Source organism: Parasteatoda tepidariorum, chromosome 8, assembly GCF_043381705.1.
Source record: "Parasteatoda tepidariorum isolate YZ-2023 chromosome 8, CAS_Ptep_4.0, whole genome shotgun sequence".
In the NCBI taxonomy this organism is placed as follows: Eukaryota; Metazoa; Arthropoda; class Arachnida; order Araneae; family Theridiidae; genus Parasteatoda; species Parasteatoda tepidariorum.
In genome coordinates, this window is record NC_092211.1 from 26,184,381 (window position 1) to 26,202,569 (window position 18,189).

The 18,189-nt window shown below is 28.3% G+C and overlaps 1 protein-coding gene across 1 annotated transcript in view; it reads left to right on the forward strand.

Annotated features, from left to right (window-relative positions):
* The window catches only part of LOC107450915 (protein O-mannosyl-transferase Tmtc3), a gene marked incomplete in the record, with an annotated part of 110,556 nt that extends 93,055 nt beyond the window's left edge, over positions 1-17,501 (forward strand). Inside the window, 11 exon segments of the mRNA XM_043046277.2 lie at positions 78-161; positions 235-372; positions 1,386-1,479; positions 1,572-1,706; positions 3,472-3,554; positions 5,126-5,198; positions 6,581-6,667; positions 11,652-11,725; positions 13,863-13,983; positions 15,035-15,211; positions 16,975-17,501. Of these exon segments, the coding sequence (XP_042902211.2) occupies positions 78-161; positions 235-372; positions 1,386-1,479; positions 1,572-1,706; positions 3,472-3,554; positions 5,126-5,198; positions 6,581-6,667; positions 11,652-11,725; positions 13,863-13,983; positions 15,035-15,211; positions 16,975-17,325 (1,417 nt within the window).
* Between the last annotated feature and the right edge of the window lie 688 nt (positions 17,502-18,189).

Here is an 18,189-nt window from a genome sequence, read left to right on the forward strand (position 1 = left end):
GAAGTACTAAATTTGAAACTCTTCTGAAGTGAAAACATAATACCCACAACAAAAATTAATCTTATTTATTATTTCAGAAAGCGCGAAACTCTTTTGCGTGCCTGCATCGTGATTCTTCTGTGCCTTAATGCCACCAGAACTGTGTTCAGAAACTTCGATTGGTAAGTTACTTTCTGAAGCTAAAACTTTACTTTTTAAACCTTCCCAGTTGATTTCGTGTTTTAATCCCCAAAGGAAAGATGAAGAGACTCTGTTCGAATCAGGATTGCGTTTCACAAAAGCGAACGCCAAACTTTATAACAATTTGGGTCACGTGATGGAAACTAAAGGAAAGCACGCAGAGGCATTAGAATTGTTTCTACAAGCAGTGAAGTAAGTTAAATTAATCTTAGTATTGTGACAATGTAATTGAGTTTAATTTAAATTGTTTGCAAATGGCAATAAACTTTACGTTTTCTGCTAAGAAGCTTTTAACAAAGCCACGTATTACATTCCAGTAAAGTACATTCCGGTAAAGAATTTATCAAAAGAGCAGATAGTGTTGTATATTTTAGATTCAATATTTAGAAATAAAACATGCAAATCTAAACTTCTGTGGTTTTGCATTATATTATATATGTAAAATATTATTCAAATGTAAAACTTGCAGTTAACTTGAGAAGTTTATACACATAAGACGTTTAATAGACCAGAGCTGAAACCATTTATTATTCAAGCACACTCTCAAATGAATAAAGAGACCATTTTAATTTTATTTTAAGTTCAAAATAATGCATCATGGTATGTTAATACGCAAAAGTAAAAGTTTAATTGCTTGCACATTATTTTAAAAATTTGTGTATACCTTCACTTTAAAATTCTCAAAAAGTTCTTATTACCGGGGAGACCGACTAATCAATTTCAATTACAAAATTCAATTTTTTGGGTTTATTGCTACTAATGTTCAACTCACTAGCTTTGTAATTTTGAATCCAGTCTAAATGACAAGGGAACTCCTAGATCAAATATTGGGAAAATTTTGCCTTCGTGGAGGACTTTTTGATGACACTAACCCGCACTTCCGTTACATGGACAGGGAAACCACAAAAACCTCCCACGATCAACCTGACGGCAAGTGGACTCTAACCCATGATCCGTCTACTACTGAAGATATTTTACTTCAACAATGTGGTCTGTGCGAGCCGGATGCAGAATTATTATCAACCAGCCATAGCTAGGATTCGAACCTGGTTCACCTCATTGGAAGGCGAGCACTCTATCCCCTGAGCCATCACGACTGTAAACATTTGAAAAACTAAAGAATTTCGAGTGTAAACATTTTAAAAACTGAAGGAGAACTTAGAAATTTGAATATTATAAATAAAAGACCGATTTCTTTTGTTCAGAGTTCAACCTGATGATCTAGGATCTCATTTGAATGTGGGAAGGATGTATAATACTTTGGGAATGATACAGAAAGCAGAAGAAGCTTTCTGGCAGGTAAAAATCACTTTTCTTATTAGCTATCAGATCTTATTGGCATCAAATATTTTGAATTATTTAAAAGAAAATTTTTTTTCATTAAATCAAAGGCTAAGAACTTGTTGCCAAAGAAACGTCCCGGTCAGAAGTATCAGACCCATATTGTTCCACGTCATATGGATTTGTTCTTGAACTTAGGAAATCTTCTCTCCCAAAACCTCTCTCGACTAGAAGAAGCTCAAGAGGTAAAGCCTAAATCCCAATGCTCGTTGACGTTTAAATACACAGTTATGTATTACATTTTTTTTTTTTTTTTTTTTTNTATATATATATATTTGCAGGCTAAAATTAACAACATAGTAGATTTATATTTTGGTTTGTTAATTAGTCTTTGATAATGATCTATTATTTTCAATGTAGTTCGCATTGTTTTAAGTTAGTATTTAGCATTTTATTAGCATTTAGCATTTTATTCGAATAAATACTTATAACTATTTAGTTTAATTTTAACATAAATGTCTACTAGAAAATATTACAGTAATAAAATATTTTAGTTTTCTTTTTAAGTGTATTTATAAATACGAATGAACAATTTATTTTAAGATTCATAATTGGTGATTTTATTTCGGAAATGTAACTCGATCTGTATGCGGTGAATAATCAAAATGTTGAACAAGGGTTTCCAACAGTGTCTGATTATCCATTAGGCCAGACTAGGCCAGGCCTGGGGCCCCCAATGATTAGGGGCCCCCTAAAATTGACTTTTTGAAAATAAATTTTAAAAAATTAAGAAAAACAATAATTTAAAAAAAAAAAAAAAAACAATTTCAAATATATATGTCATGATTATAAAATTTTATGATTATTTTTTAGTTCTAATTTAACAGAATGAACAAACTTATTTTTATTACTTATTTTTATTTTAAATGTGCTTTTTGAAATGAAAAGATGTATAAATACTTTTATATTTGAATAAATACGAGAAAAAAAAATTCAATCTAAGGGGCCCAAAAATTTGAATGGCCTGGGGCCCCACGTGCGCTGAATCCGGCACTGGTTTCCAATTAAAAAGTGTGCGTGGGCTAAAATCGAAAACAACGTCTGTTGGTCGGCTAAAGCGTAACTACACTGAATAAAAAATCTGTACTGACACTCTGAGTGTCGGTGCTTTTTACCGTAAATGATTGCCGAAATTTTTACAGTAATATTTACTGCATAATTACTGTAATCAACTAAATATTACCATAAAAATTGTAGTAAAAAACCTAACAATAAGAATAAATTTCACAGATGATCCTCTCAGAGTGTCAGTACTTTTTATTACAATTTTATTCGGAATTTTTTACAACGTTGAAACGTACCCAAACTTTTTTTTTTCACAGAGGAAGAATGAGGGTTTACGACCTTGATCATAACTAGTCAATTTTCAACAAGTTATACAAAACAAAAACAAGCATCGTATTACGAAGAAAATAAGAAATTGTGAGTTTAACATCTCTAATAATTCGTAAAAATTACGGTATAACAGATTTTTTGTTTCCGTAAAGAACATTAAAATGTACCATCACTCAGAATGCTAGTATTTTTTACCGGAATTTTTTACACCATAGCTGATTTTTTTTTTTTTTTTTTTTTTTTTTTTTTTTATGAAACAGCTAATAAGTGCTCATTACGAATCATTACGTTCATCTCATGATATTTAATTATTCGTTTTCTAAGCGTTGTATGTAATATATTCAGTCTGTCAAACTTAAATTTTCACATTTTATCTATTTTTGTATCCCCAACTATCTTTATTAATAGTATTATTTTCTAATTGGACAACTTTTCTTTATTTTTAAAAATTTATTCAGTTCAACTTTCAAATGTATGTTTTTCGATTATATCACATATACTTTGTTTTATTTCTGTAAGCAATTTTAGATGTGTTATGCAATTAAATTTAAATTTCTTTATTACGTTTATACTTACTTGTTGTCATGTCAGTTACATTATATTCTCTTTTTTCAGCTTTACAAAGAAGCAATCAGCATGAAGAATGATTATGTTGATGCATACATGCAAAGGGCAAGCATTCTTTTGCGATTGAATCGGTATGGTTTTTTAAAGTAACAGTACTTAAAACTGAACAGTGTATTAAATTTCATTCATAATATTGCAAATAATATATTGAATTTCATTTATAATATTACAAGGTTTCAAAATGGGCATCTAAAAGAATTTTTTCAATTTTTTATGCACATCTGTGAATTTATACTAGTACATTGACATTCATGAAATGTTGATATTTTTAGGAAATAATTGTTTTAAATTATATTAACTACTTGTTAAAAATATAAATAAAAACAACAATTACACAATTTCAAAAATTAAATAACATTTAGTTTTTATATCTGATTCGTGGAACAAAAAATGACTTATCATTTACTATCTTAAAATTATGGTAGTTTCGCGAATATTCTTTAGCAAATAATAATAATTTATCTTAAATTACAAGCACTTTCTGCCTTAACGATTCCAGTGAAGAACAAACGTAGTTTATTCAAAATAAATTTTGTTCATTTGATTTTAAAATAAATTCAGGTTTATTTATGGTGCTGCCATCTGTAGGGTTTATTGTACAAAATTTAATTATTTTATTATCTAATAATTTAATTAATTATTTCTTCATCTATTTACAAGTTGAAAACATTTGATAGAAGGCTAAGAATTCAAATAATTATTTAAGGGGAAAAAGACATCATAAAGTTTGTAAAGGGATTTCTTTATTATATTCATATCAAAATCCGCCTGTTTGAAATATTATTCTCTAAATTTTGTAGTGCTGCCACCTAGGATGAATCAGTTCTGTTCATGGTGCTGCTATCTGCAGGATTTATTGTACAAAAAATTAATTATTTTATTATTCAATCATTTAATTATCTATTTCTTATTTACTTATATAACATGAAAAATTTGAGACGCAGCTAAAAAGTCAAATAATTATATGTGGAGAAAGAAAAACATTCTAAAGTTCGTAAAGGGATTTCTTTAGTATATTCATATCAAAGTCTCTTCCGTATGTAAATATTACTCTTCAAATTCTCTAGTGCTGCCACCTGGGATGAATCAGTTTTGTTTATGGTACTGCAGCAGCTAATTTATTGCAGAAACTTAATTATTTTATTATTTATTCATTTAATTATCTTCTTTTTTTTATTTACTTACAACATGAAAAATTTGAGAAGAAGATAAAAATTCAAATAATTATTTATGGGAAATTATTTAACCAATAATTATTTAAGTTTTGTAGTGCTGTCATCTAGGATGAATCTTGAAATATAATATTCCGAAAATTTATTTTACATTCAAAAACGAAAATATTTTTTTATGTTAAATTTATATTCAGTTCATAATTTATTCACCTTACAAAAGTTTAAAAATGTTTGAGTAAATTTTATTTTTTCATGAGGCTATCTATATTCAAATAAAAGAAAGCGTGCCCATAAAATAACATAACAATCGAAAAAAAAATTTCTCTTTTAAGATAGGAAAGATAATGTGTTTTTGTAACTTGAAACTTCTTTTGTAATTAATTTTGTATTTAATAATCAATGATCATAAGATTTATTAGTTTTCTAATTTCTTTTTATTTAATTATTTTTTTATTTTTTATTTGTTTAAGGTCACAAGAGGCTCATGATATGTACAAAGAAGCGATGAAACACGACCAACAAAATCCTGACTTATTTTACAACGTTAGTAAGTCTTCAGATTATTTATGTTTTCTATAATACCATGTTATGTATGTTTACAATGTATGTTTCTATATTGACGAAAATATTTCCATATCAGCAACAAAATTTCTACATTAGCAGCAATAATTTTTCTTTACTTAATTTTTTTTTTAAAAATGGTTCAATTGATAAGTATGTATTTATAGATTTATAACTTTTAACTAACTTGTTCCACAAGTATCCTGACTTCCAGAACTACCTTACTTATTATGTTGCTTAAACAGAACATTTGATGCAAATAAACTATCTTTTACACTGTTCCAAAAGTATACAAAAGTTTTTCAGTAATAAAAAAAAAATTTATGCAAAAACATGCGTGTATTAACTTGTGGCGTAACTACCACTACAATTATTAAACATCAATTCACTGGTATATAAGGCAGGCTAACTTGAATCTATGTTGAGGTACCTTTTGATAGATGAAGGTTGGCATTGTCGATAACTCCACCCTCCACATTGGTGACTTGCGGACGTAATGTGATCACGCCGATCTTGACGGGCCCACTTCGATCTGGTAACGCTTACTTCGATGGGTGGTCCACATTGAATAGTTGACTCGCTACTTGTGACTGCAACATTATCTACCTCCTCACGCTGTTGCTGCTCTGTCTCGTCTCGATCATGCACAACGTCAGCCTGCATACACTCGACTGCTAAAGGCAACACAGGAGCGACTACGACGACGGTGAAGTTAATACACCTCTCACAATCAGCACTCAAAAACCCGGTGACCTTAATCCAGCTCTCCCGGTCTTTCACAAGTACAGCAACTAGTGGTATCCGTTCATCGAATTCTGTCCCTGATAAAATTCTGGTGGGTGAGTAATGTGGCGTAACTACCACTACTATTATTAAACATCAATTCATTGGTATATAAGACAGGCTAACTTGATTCAAGCATGAGGTACCTTTTGATAGATGAAGGTTGGCATTGTCGATAACTCCTCCCCCCACAAACTCATATACTGGAAAGCACTAGTTTATTGGACTATTTTTCTAGTTACACTAATAAACTACTTTTTCTACTTTACCAATAAACTACTAGATCTTTTTTTATAGGTGTCCTATAGAGTCTTTATGAGATAATAATTCAATGAGCCTTTTCGGAGTACTTTTAAATAGCCACTTTGTTTCAAGCAAAGCATTTCTTCATTATTTTCATATTATGCCTTGGAATAAAATCCTTGAAAAAGTTCACATTTTGTTGGAAATCTCTTGTTTAACTCTACTTTCCTTATATACGTTTTCTTTCAGGTTTGTCGTACGAAAAGCAAAAATGATATGTTTTGTTCACTTAAAAAATAAAGAAATAAAAGATTTTCAACGTGATTTTTTTCTTTCAGATGGGAGTTTTACTTTTAGAACAAGGTAAATCCCTCCAAGCATTAGCTCGCTTTGATCAAGCCTTACAAGTTGATCCAGAACATGAAGTAAGGAAAATTGAATCATTTGCTCAGATCACAAAAATTATTAAATTTAAGGACATTAAGCTATTAAAAGTGTTCTTACGCCATGGAAAATAAAATAAAAAGACATAGTTTTAGTGACTTAAACCAGCGGTTCCCAACTGGTGTTCCGTGGAACCTTAGGGTTCCACAGAAAGTTAACTGGGACTCCGTGAGTTAGGATTTTTCTTAATCAACTACGATTTTTTGAAAGCTGAAACTAAGTTTTCAACCGACCAATAATCTATTATTTATTTAATATTTCTGTTAATTTTATGAAATTATTTAAGTAAAATGCCAATAAAAAAGGAAATTAACAAAAATTTAAATCGATATATATACTTTGCAATAACAATGTATTATTCGAAAATGAGAAAGCGAAAAGGAATTTAAAAAAGAATATGCATTTACAAATAATTGAGTCAGAATTTATCATCAAACTTTGCAATTCAAAATAAAATAATCAAATTCAAGAATAAAAGAAATATTTCTCTATGTTAGCCAGCCTCACAGTTTAAAATAGTTGTTTTTCAAAAACCGTAATTCATCTATATTATTCTATTTCAATTTACGAATGCAATAAAAACTTGAAACTAGAAATCACTGCAGACCTGCAAACTCAAGTTGCTTAACATAAAAATAAATTTTTAAAAAAAAAAAAAATTTCTTCTAAATTAAGCCGTAGTCTTTTTTTTTTTTTTTTTTTNTATTCGTTTTTTTTTTCTTTTTTTTTTTGTTCGTATATTACGATCCTATTTGAAGGTCGGGGCTCCGTCAAAAGAAGCTCCATAATTTATGGTTCCGTAACCGTAAAAAATTGAGAACCAACGCTTTTAACTATAGGAAATGTTTTAATTTTTACCTTCGTATTCCATCTCGTTGTAAGGCATTGCCCAAGCTTTTAAACAGGTAAAAAACTTGACAATTTAAAAAATTTATAAACTTTTTTTTAAAAAATATTACCACTTTGACAACTTGTTTGCTGAATTGGCGAGATTTTCTCCACCGAGATGAAAATAATTCGAACCATTGAATAATTCTCAATTTTTGTTTATTTTTATTTAATTTTGCTATGCAAACAAAGCAGAGTTGTAGAACTTTTCAAGAATTCAGAAAGTTCGATCACAAACACTTTTAATTTTCTCAAAACTGTGACTTTTCTTCATATTAATATCATACTATTTTTTTGTACAGCCAAAAATAAAATGCTATCCTTTTAAATTACCTATTTACTTATTTTAGAAAATACTAGCGCTATTTAGAATAAAATAAATACAAAAGACACTATGTGGTGAATATAATCATTGTAAGAGCCCTAGGTATCTCGTGAATTTTTTAGTTAGAAAGTTTTTTTTTCCTTTCCGCTGAATATTACGAATTTTTCGAAACTAAAATTTTAAATTCTTCCAAATAATTTTAAAATGCTTTTACCTCAAATTCAAATACATAAAATATTACTTCGATCTTATTAATTGAACAACAATTGGTTAAAGTAGTTGGATACAGAATTTATATGATTCTAAATGCGTGTATGGCCGTTATAATCACAGGTCTTTACTAGAGATAATTTAAGAATCACTTCATGTTGAACGAAAAAATTATTTAAAAATTGAAATTTTTATTTAATTAAAAGTCCAAAATTATAAACATAAATAGTATGAAAATTGCTTAAAAAAACTATAATAATATTAATCTTTTGTCACAGAATTTTTATTAAACATATTTCTCATACTTTTTTCATTACTTTGTATTAATTTAGATCAAATAAATTAAAGATATTTTGCTTAGTATTTTAATAATTTATGATTATAGTTATGAAATAACAACATGAAACATTGGTGTCTTTTTCTGCGTTAAAGGTGAAAATTACCAAAGCTCACTTTCAAACAATAATTTTTCAAAATTGAACTTATTTCTAGTACCTCAAAGAAACAATCATTCAACATTTAAGTTTCTTTAATTTACAAAATCAATTATTGTAAATAAATTTTTAAATATGAATTTTAAAAAAAAATTCGAACTACTTTTTTTTAATTTCATATTTTAGTACAAGCATAATTCCGATTATCTAAAAGATTGTTTTAGTACCTATTAGACTGTTGTTTATATTTAAAAAATACCAAAATATATGCTTGCTTGTAATTAGAACGTCAGAAGAAATATATAAAAGAGACACCGGTGTCTCATTTGCGTCAAAAATTACATTTTGAAGAAGCAATCGAACCCGCGAAAAGGAAAAATTCATAACTCCACTGCTAAAAGTTTATTCGATTTCTATGCACATCAATCTGAAAATGATTAATGCGCATTTATGCATGTGCATTTCCGTAAAAAATTTCAGACACTGTTTTTAAATGCACTAACACTTTTTAATTATTTCCCATAAAACACTTTTTCTTTTTAAGACCATTTTAAACTTGATTAATAAATTTCTGCTTTGTGAAACGCTTCTGAATATCGAGGGATAGATATCACCCAAAATATTCTAAAACAATTCTGAAGTAATATGTCTGAATGATTGCAATAAATACATAAAAAGATTGCCTTTTGTGTAAACGATTTGTGTTTTATTATACTTTGCAAATGACACAATTTTCTTCTGAGAAATTAAAGCATCGGGCGATAAATAAATACTGTAGAATATTTATAGCGTTATTTTTTTTTTTACCAAATATGTATAGATCAATAATGACGAATGCCGCGCTAATATTTGTTTTCTATATCCTGATTCTTTTACTTCAAAATATTTACTTTACAAACGCTACTTTGAAGTGACACGAATCTTCATGCTCAAAAGAATCAGTAAAGAAAATCTGTCCTCTTTTTTCGTTAGTCGTTTTTTATATGCAGTATATTTTTTTTAAAGTTATGTTTTTATGGTTACTCATTCAATAAAATCAAACTATATCTCATGTCTCATCAACATTCAAAACTGTTAGATTTAAGATGCAAATTCTTTCTTTCTCCGTTTTTTCTATGTTGTATGTCTTTTTTTTTTTAATTATACTTTTGTAGTTATTCATTCCATAAATTAAACTATATCTCTTATCTCAACAACATTCAAAACTTATAGATTTAAGAGGCAAAATTCTTTCTTTCTTCGTATTTTCTATGTCTTTATGTTGTTGTTTTTTTCAAAATTATCCTTTTGTAGTTATTCATTCAATAAATTAAACTATATCTCTTATCTCAACAACATTCAAAACTTATAGATTTAAGAGGCAAAATTCTTTCTTTCTTCGTATTTTCTATGTCTTTATGTTGTTGTTTTTTTTTAAATTGTACTTTTGCAGTTGTTCATTCAATAAATTAAACTATATCTTATATCTGAACAACATTCAAAACTTTTAGATTTAAGATGCAAATTCTTTTTCTCTTCGTTTTTTCTACGCTGTATGTTTTTTTAAAATTATACTATAATAGTTGTTCATTCAATAAATTAAACTATATCTTATATCTGAACAACATTCAAAACTTTTAGATTTAAGATGCAAATTCTTTCTTTCTTCGTTTTTTCTATGCTGTATATTTTTTTTAAAATTATACTTCTGTAGTTATTCATTCAATAAATTAAACTATATCTTATATCTCAACAATATGCAAAATTTGAACTTAAAATGCAGGTTCTATTTACCTCTTCACCTTATTTTTTGCTTATTTTTTGCTTATTTTTCATAATTTGTTTTCAAATTAAAAAGGATTTCTCAAGTGCCAAAAAAGTTCAATTCCTAATCGGAAGAAAGATAATGAATAGAACATGTGTGCAATGCGCAAAAAAGAACTAACCACCCTGAATAACTTTTGATCTAACGATCCGATCTTCACGTACTAGCTAGATCGAGGGTGTGACCTCAAATATGCTAATAAATTGGTGCAGACGATGTTTTAAATTACGAAATGAGACCCAGAAAAGTACCACCTATAAATAAACATACCTTTTTTTAAAGGATTCGAATTTCTGAATCTCAAAAGTTAAAATCCAAAGTTAATTTTTGTATTTGGCTATATCTCTATAACTTTTTAAAAGAATTTGAACATTTTTGTGCACATTTATAAAGTTCGTTTATCTAAACGTAAACCCATGCAAAAAATTGTTTAAATAATTATGTATTTACTATTTTATCATTTATTATTTAATTTTATTACTTAATTTCATTATTTTATTTCAAAATCGTAAAAAAAAAAAAATTGGAATTGTAAAATATGCATATGCTTCTGAGAAATCGAACTATAAAAGAGTCAGATATTTAAAACTCTCTGGAACTATTTGACCAATTTTGTTCAAATTTTGTATGTTGACTTATAAATTTCAATCTTTTTAAAAATTTAAAAATTTTTATGCCTCATAATTCAAAATTTTTGCTTTTATTGAAAAGAATAATAAATAATTATTTAAAATTATTGTTTGCGTGGAATTATCTTTGGATAAACTAATTTTGTAATTGTATACGAAAAGTATTCAATTCACAAATGGTGAAATTAACATAAAGGAATCCAAATTTGGTCCGCTTCCTAGATTGCGGTTACTCATATATTTTGAGGACCAGAAATCCTAATCACACGAAACAAGGTTTTGTTTATTCCAAAAAAAGCACATTTTTGTAATTATTTTGTCTGATTTTGCACTTTAAAACATCATCTGCACTACTTAATTAGCATGCTTAAGGAAACTTCTTTGAACCTTTAAGATTGAGGCCTAGTTCATGAAGATCCGATCATTAGATCAAAAGTAATTCAGGGAGATTCCTTTTTTTTTCACGCAGTGTTCATAAAAATTTATACTTCGCGAAATACATTATCTAATTTATCCAGGACTAAAAGATATTATCGATTAGTTTATAAAGTTGATTACTTTCAGTAAACTATTTTAAATTTATTTTGAAAAATTATTAAACACATTTTTAAAAAATATAGCAAATTTTGTATTTAATTATTTTTCAATAATCTTGCTATGATTTTATCCTTTCAGAAATCCCTTTTAAACTACGCCATACTGAGTCAAGATTCAGGAGATTCGAACCTACGCAGACTTGCTCATGAAAGGTAAAGCGTATTTTAAATTTACTATATTAAAAAAATAACCTAGTACATTAGTAAAGAATAATCAATATAATAAAAATTTCTTAATCCATATAAAACTTTAGAATTCTGAGTCATCAAAAAGACATTTAAGATAATCTTTTAAATCTTTTCAGCAAAAATTATATCATGGATATTTTGGACATGACTCAAAATTTTGAAAATTAACATAGCTTGAACATTTCAAAATAAACATGCGCTTGATTTTTAAAAAAATAGATATAACTTACAATGCGTGAAGAAAAAAAATGAATATTGTTATCTAAGAAAATGATTCTAAACGCATTTGATTTTTAAAATATTGTTTATAACTAGTGTATTTTGGTAAGCATTGGTTATTCGCAATGTTTAAGAAAAATTTAAAAAAAATAAAAAACGTCGAAATTTTTCATATTCATTTTGTACGAGATTTTCTTACGAATAACGTAGATGTTTAAAAAAAATTAAGATCATTATCTTTAATTATAAAAGATGCGTATTCATCAACGCAGTGCAGTTTCCTTAACGCGCAATTCACACTATGCCCATTTCTATTAACAAACACGAATTTTGAGGAACACGCGTTTTTAGATCATTTTATCAACGTGCATTTCAGGTTATGAATAGTTTTCAAAACTCTCAGTTTTAATTATGTCCACTTTTTAAAACGCGCGTTTTAATTTGCATTTTTAAATGCAAACCGTAAATTCTGAGCGAAATAACAAGTTCAATGCCGTTGTACGCATTCAGTAGATAAAAAAAAATAATAATGATTTAAATAAAAATAAAAAAATAAAGAATGACTTTCATCAGCAACAACAAAATTCCGTATACGCAGAATAATCATTTAATTACCAATCAGTAAAGCCAGTTTGGATTTTTTTTTTAAATCAATCATTGTTATTATAACTAACCATTTATTCTTAGTTCCCAAGACATCTAAGTGTACAAAAGCTAGCCTGATTTTTATCTTTCACAGAAATATCGTGCGTTTAGAATGTTTTCTTGTTTAACCTTCATTAAACCAATCAATCTTAACTAAATACAATTCTATTATATCTTTTGAAAAGATTCGCTTTCACAATTCCTTTTAAGTATTTTTTATAGCTATCTTTTAATATCTGACTCAGGTATTACCAGTTCGTTTACTTCTTTTTTTTAGTGCTCTGTTTCATTATACTCAGAAATAGTTAAGACATTTCTTTTCTTCATTAAATTCATATCCATAAAAAATATTGCCTTGAACTTTCATTATAACAAAAGAATGGATTAGTTGGAACAATAGTTTATTGCTAGAGAAAAAATTCCGTCGCAGTCTGGTACTATTTGGTATTGTTGTTTCATTAAAGTAAGTTCTAACTTAAATAAGGATTGGAACGTGATTGACCATGTACTTCTCAGTACTGAACTTGGGATCGGATTGAATGTACAATTGACCGTACGCTGAACGTAAAAGTCAACTTTGGTTTTGGATGTTTCAGTCTCGTACTATTTGATATTGTTGTTTCATTTCAGTAAGTTCTAACTTAAATAGGGATTGGAAGGTGATTGACTATGTACTTCTCAGTACTGAATTTGGGATCGATTTGAATGTACAATTGACCATACACTGAACGTAAAAGTCAACTTTGGTTTTGGATGTTTCAGTCTCGTACTATTTGATATTGTTGTTTCATTACAATAAGTTCTAACTTAAATAGGGATTGGAAGGTGATTGACCATGTACTTCTCAGTACTGAACTTGGGATCGGATTGAATGTACAATTGTCCGTACGCTGAAAGTAAAAGTCAACTTTGGTTTTTGATGTTTAAAACTTTGATCTCTTTTTAAAATAAATAAATAAAAAATTTAATTACAATTTTACATTTTAAGCTCATTTTATGAGCATTGTTTTTTATATAAATCCATATTTTATTATAAAAGATTTTTAGGGGAAGTTATTTTAGTTTAGGGGGATTGAACTCTCATGCCCCGACCTTTAACAAGAGTTACATTTATAGTAATCGTGGTTTTATAAAAGTATCTATAAATCTGACTACAGAGCTTAATGTGTCGTAAGTTAATTATAGTACTACCTCTATACCCTCATGTTAGTAATCGACATATCTACCTTTGCTTCAGATTGCAGGTGCTTCTGGATAAAGGACAACAACCGGAAAGAACCTATTTCAATATGGGTATGCTGGCTATGCAGGATAGAGATATATCAAAAGCTGAACATTATTTTAGGAAAACTCTGCAGGTGATTGACTATAACTTGGATAAATTTATGTTGAACCTGACATTCGTAGTTTTATATGAATCAGAGGTTATGTTCAGACTATTCAGATTATATGTTATATAGATTCAACTTAAACACGCTGTAAATAATTCTGGATCAATTTACGGTCAAAAGAACAGGCACTCAGGATGCCAGTACTTTTTACTGTAAAATCCATTTTTACCGGAACATGTTACAGTACGAAATTTTCTGATATACCGTAATTTTTACAGTAATGATTATCGTAAAGTCATTGAATCACTCGAATTAAATGAATATTACTGTAAAAATTATGGTGTAATATTTTACGGTAAAAACGGATTTTACGTAAAAAATAGATTTTAAGATTAAAATGGACTTTACGGATGATGCAGCCAAAGTACCAATACTTCATACCGTAATTTGATCTGAAATTTTTTGTAGTGTAATGTATTCGTTTCTTTCGCCTCTGGTAATTTTACAAATCTAGTAATTAAGTGAATTGAAAAGTCGTTAAAATGGTTCGAAAAATGTACTGACTTCCGATATTTTGGTAAATAATAAAGAAATAATCAAGTTTTGTGAATAATAAAAAAATTAAACTAATGCCATTATTATAGAATTTTTGAGGAGCAGAAAATATTTTTTTAATGTTAAAATATTTTTTCTAAATTAAAAAATGACACTCGTAAAAAAATATTTTTGTCACAAAAAATCTTTATAATGCAAATAGCTTAAACTAATAGATTAAACTTGAAAAATCAAAAGCTTAGCTCTTTATATTTTAATTTTCTGCATACAATTTTAAAAAACAGTAAAATTCATTGATCTTTTGAAAAATCAAGGAAAAAAACAAGTTTGAAAAGTACTTTTAAGGCAAAACAAAATTATAATTGATGAATCTTACAGAGCCTAAAAATGCATTTCGAATTCGATAAGGCTAAATAACCGTAAAAATAACCTCGATTTGTTTCCTTACTTCGTAAATAATTGAAATAGTTTGCATTCCATCTTATGAATCCATGGAATAATAATTTATTTTACTTTTTCACAGTTGAAAGCCAACTTTGACGCTGCTCTTTTCAATCTTGCTCTCGTTCTTTATGAAACAAATCGTCCTCTTGAAGCTCTGCCATTTTTACAGAAACTAAACCAGAAGCATCTGAAAGGTTTAGTGCTGCTCGGTAACATCTATTTTAACCATATGAACAACTATACAGCTGCCAAACAGGTAATCTATTGACAAATTTTTCGTTAAATATATGCTTATGCCGAAAATTGATTTTCTTGACTTTTTGAATTTAGCTTTTGTGCTCATCCGGCGCTTGCAGTGTTAGTAATTTTGAAAAAACGTATAGACATTGGAACAATAAACTTTTGCTTATAACTTTTTTTGCGCTTTTTATCTTAAACTAACTCACACTTAACAATGTTTACTCTCACAGCTTGCGCATACGCTCTTTTGAATCCTGCCGACATTATAACTTTTTTAACATTCTGTATCATCTCTCATAATAACTTTTTTACATTCTGCATCATCTCTCATAATAACTCTTTTACATTCTGCATCATCTCTCATAATAACTTTTCTACATTCTGCATCATCTCTCATAATAACTTTTTTACATTCTGCATCATTTCTCATAATAACTTTTTTACATTCTGCATCATCTCTCATAAAGTCCAGCGTTGATCCGTCATACACAGTTCGTCTTAGCGACAAACCGTCGCGCAGAATTCGTCAAAAGCACAATTTGTCGCTAACCCAATTCGTCGTAATACTCGTCGACACTACTCGTTCGACACTACTTGTCACAATATTTGTTGTGGGCCCAATTCATAGCAGGAACAATTCGTCGCAAGCACAATTCGTCGTAGGTACAATCGCTACAATTCGTCGTGAGCACAATTCTTTGCTGTTTTTATGAAATACATCTACTTACGAAGACAAAACTCTTACATTATTACAAAAGCTAACTAAATATTTAATTTGTGACCGTCATGTTACAAAAGTACCTAAGGGGGCTACGGGATTTGCAACTTGCTTATTGTTACTTACAAGGGGGCGGAGAGGTAGGAGCACTGCTTGCGTAAGTCACTAAAATCCCCTTATTTTCTTTTTCTTTAATTACAAAAAGTGTAACAAAAAACTTCGAAAAACATAAAACTTGTAAAACTTTATACTCGTAATTAAAATTAAATTTGGGTAAAGGAAAAGTTGGAAAAAAAAATTTTATAAGGAATTTTTTAGGTAAAAATTTTTGATCACCAAAGGAAAACGCAAAAAATTTTATAAAATAAGATAAAAATTAATTTCGTTTCATTCATTTTACAATTAATATTTTTTTTGAATTTATTTCTAAAATTAGATTACAGTAGTAAAAGCAAGAAAAATCGAGAGAGATTTCAGAATTTCTTACGTAAGCATTTTGTATTCTAATTTTTCTGAGAAAGGGGTTTAAAACTGCAAAAAACACGCCTACGTAATAATCGAACGGCCCTTTTTTAGATTTCGCTTTCGATTAAAATTAAAACCGTTTTTAGTTTTAGAACTCGATGTTTTTACTTAAAATGTTAATATGCCGCTGTAGTTAAAATTTCTCATTTCATCTGAAAATCGGCAAAAATTATCATAACTCTTCTACCACCATTTAATATTTTACACGACGCTGCGATTAACAATTCACAATTTTTTATATCGCTCTGTGATTGCTTGTTTTTATCATTGAATTCTTTCACATATTTTATTCCACATTCAATCAAATCTTTGTTACATTCGACGAGCGACTGACAAATAAAAATCAGTGTATAGAGATGTTAACGTGTAATAACTGTAAACAAGCATAAAATGCATGTTTTATTTAATATCTATGTATACGTTTCTTTTTAGTGCTATGAAACGATATTACAGCAAGGTCCCTATCATGAACGTGTAATAATTGTAAATAAGCATAAAATACATGTTTTATTTAATATCTATATGTTTCTTTTTAGTGCTATGAATCGATATTGCAACAAGATCCCTACCATGTACCAGCCATGCACAATCTGTGTGCTGTCCATTACCAATTAAAGGAGCTTGAAGCAGCTGAACTATGTTTGCTACGTGCGACAACAATAGCGCCAAAAGAGTCCTACATTCAACACCATTTAGAACTAGTCAGAGAACATCGGAAGAAAACAACTCACAAAAACACTCAAAAGCCAAGTTCTACTGTGGCCTACTGCAACAAACCAGACGATGATTGCAACTCAGTCACCCCAAATAATAGTTCTAATTTACCATATTCCCCCAAAAAGGACAAAGTTTTAAAAAAAGAGGATAATAAAGATTTCAAATTGTAAATTTTTTACAAGAAAATTAAATAAATGTCAAAGCTCTTAATAAATTAAATGTGCGTATTTAAAATTTTATACTTGTAAATTGTATTTGTTCTGTTTTTGTAAGAATCGTAATAAAAATATGAGGCAATGTATCGAGTGATCAAATTAAACAAATAAATAAGAGTTTATAGCTTTCATTGTAATTTCATTTACTAATTAAAAACGGATGCTTTAATACTAATAAAGCAACAAACAAAAGATATGTCGTTGCTTGATTGAAAACTTAATTCGCTTCAAAAATATACAAATTAGAAGTAATAGTCGACATGTTTCAAGCGCTTCAAAAATAGGCACCCATTTTCAAGACTTGCCAGACCGGAATATGGTCTGGAAAATGGATGCCTATTTTTAAAGCCCTTGAAACATGTCGACTGCTTTTGCTATTTATATATTTTTGAAGCAAAATCAATTTTTAATCGGGTAATATCTTACCGCTTGAGTTTCTTGGGATTATTTCTTTAAAAAAAATAAATATGTTGTTGTCATGTGATGCAATTTTGAGACCAACAATGAAGCACAGTATAATTCAAAAAAAAAATCTCTTTAATTTTTTATTTTCTTTCAAAAACCAATTAATTAAAAAAAAAGAGACGTCATTTTTCAGTTTCTACCTCTTTTTTTAACAACGGAAAAAAAAACTAAGAAAAGCTATAAGAGATTATTGCATTTGAACAAACTTTTTCTCATTAGATATTTCAATAATTTTATTTTTTATTCCCTTACACTATCACGCTATTAATTATTAAATTTTAAAATTCACTCTCAATTTTTACACCCTAATTATGTTTACAAAGATAATTTTCCTGCTAGGAAAGTTTAATTTCC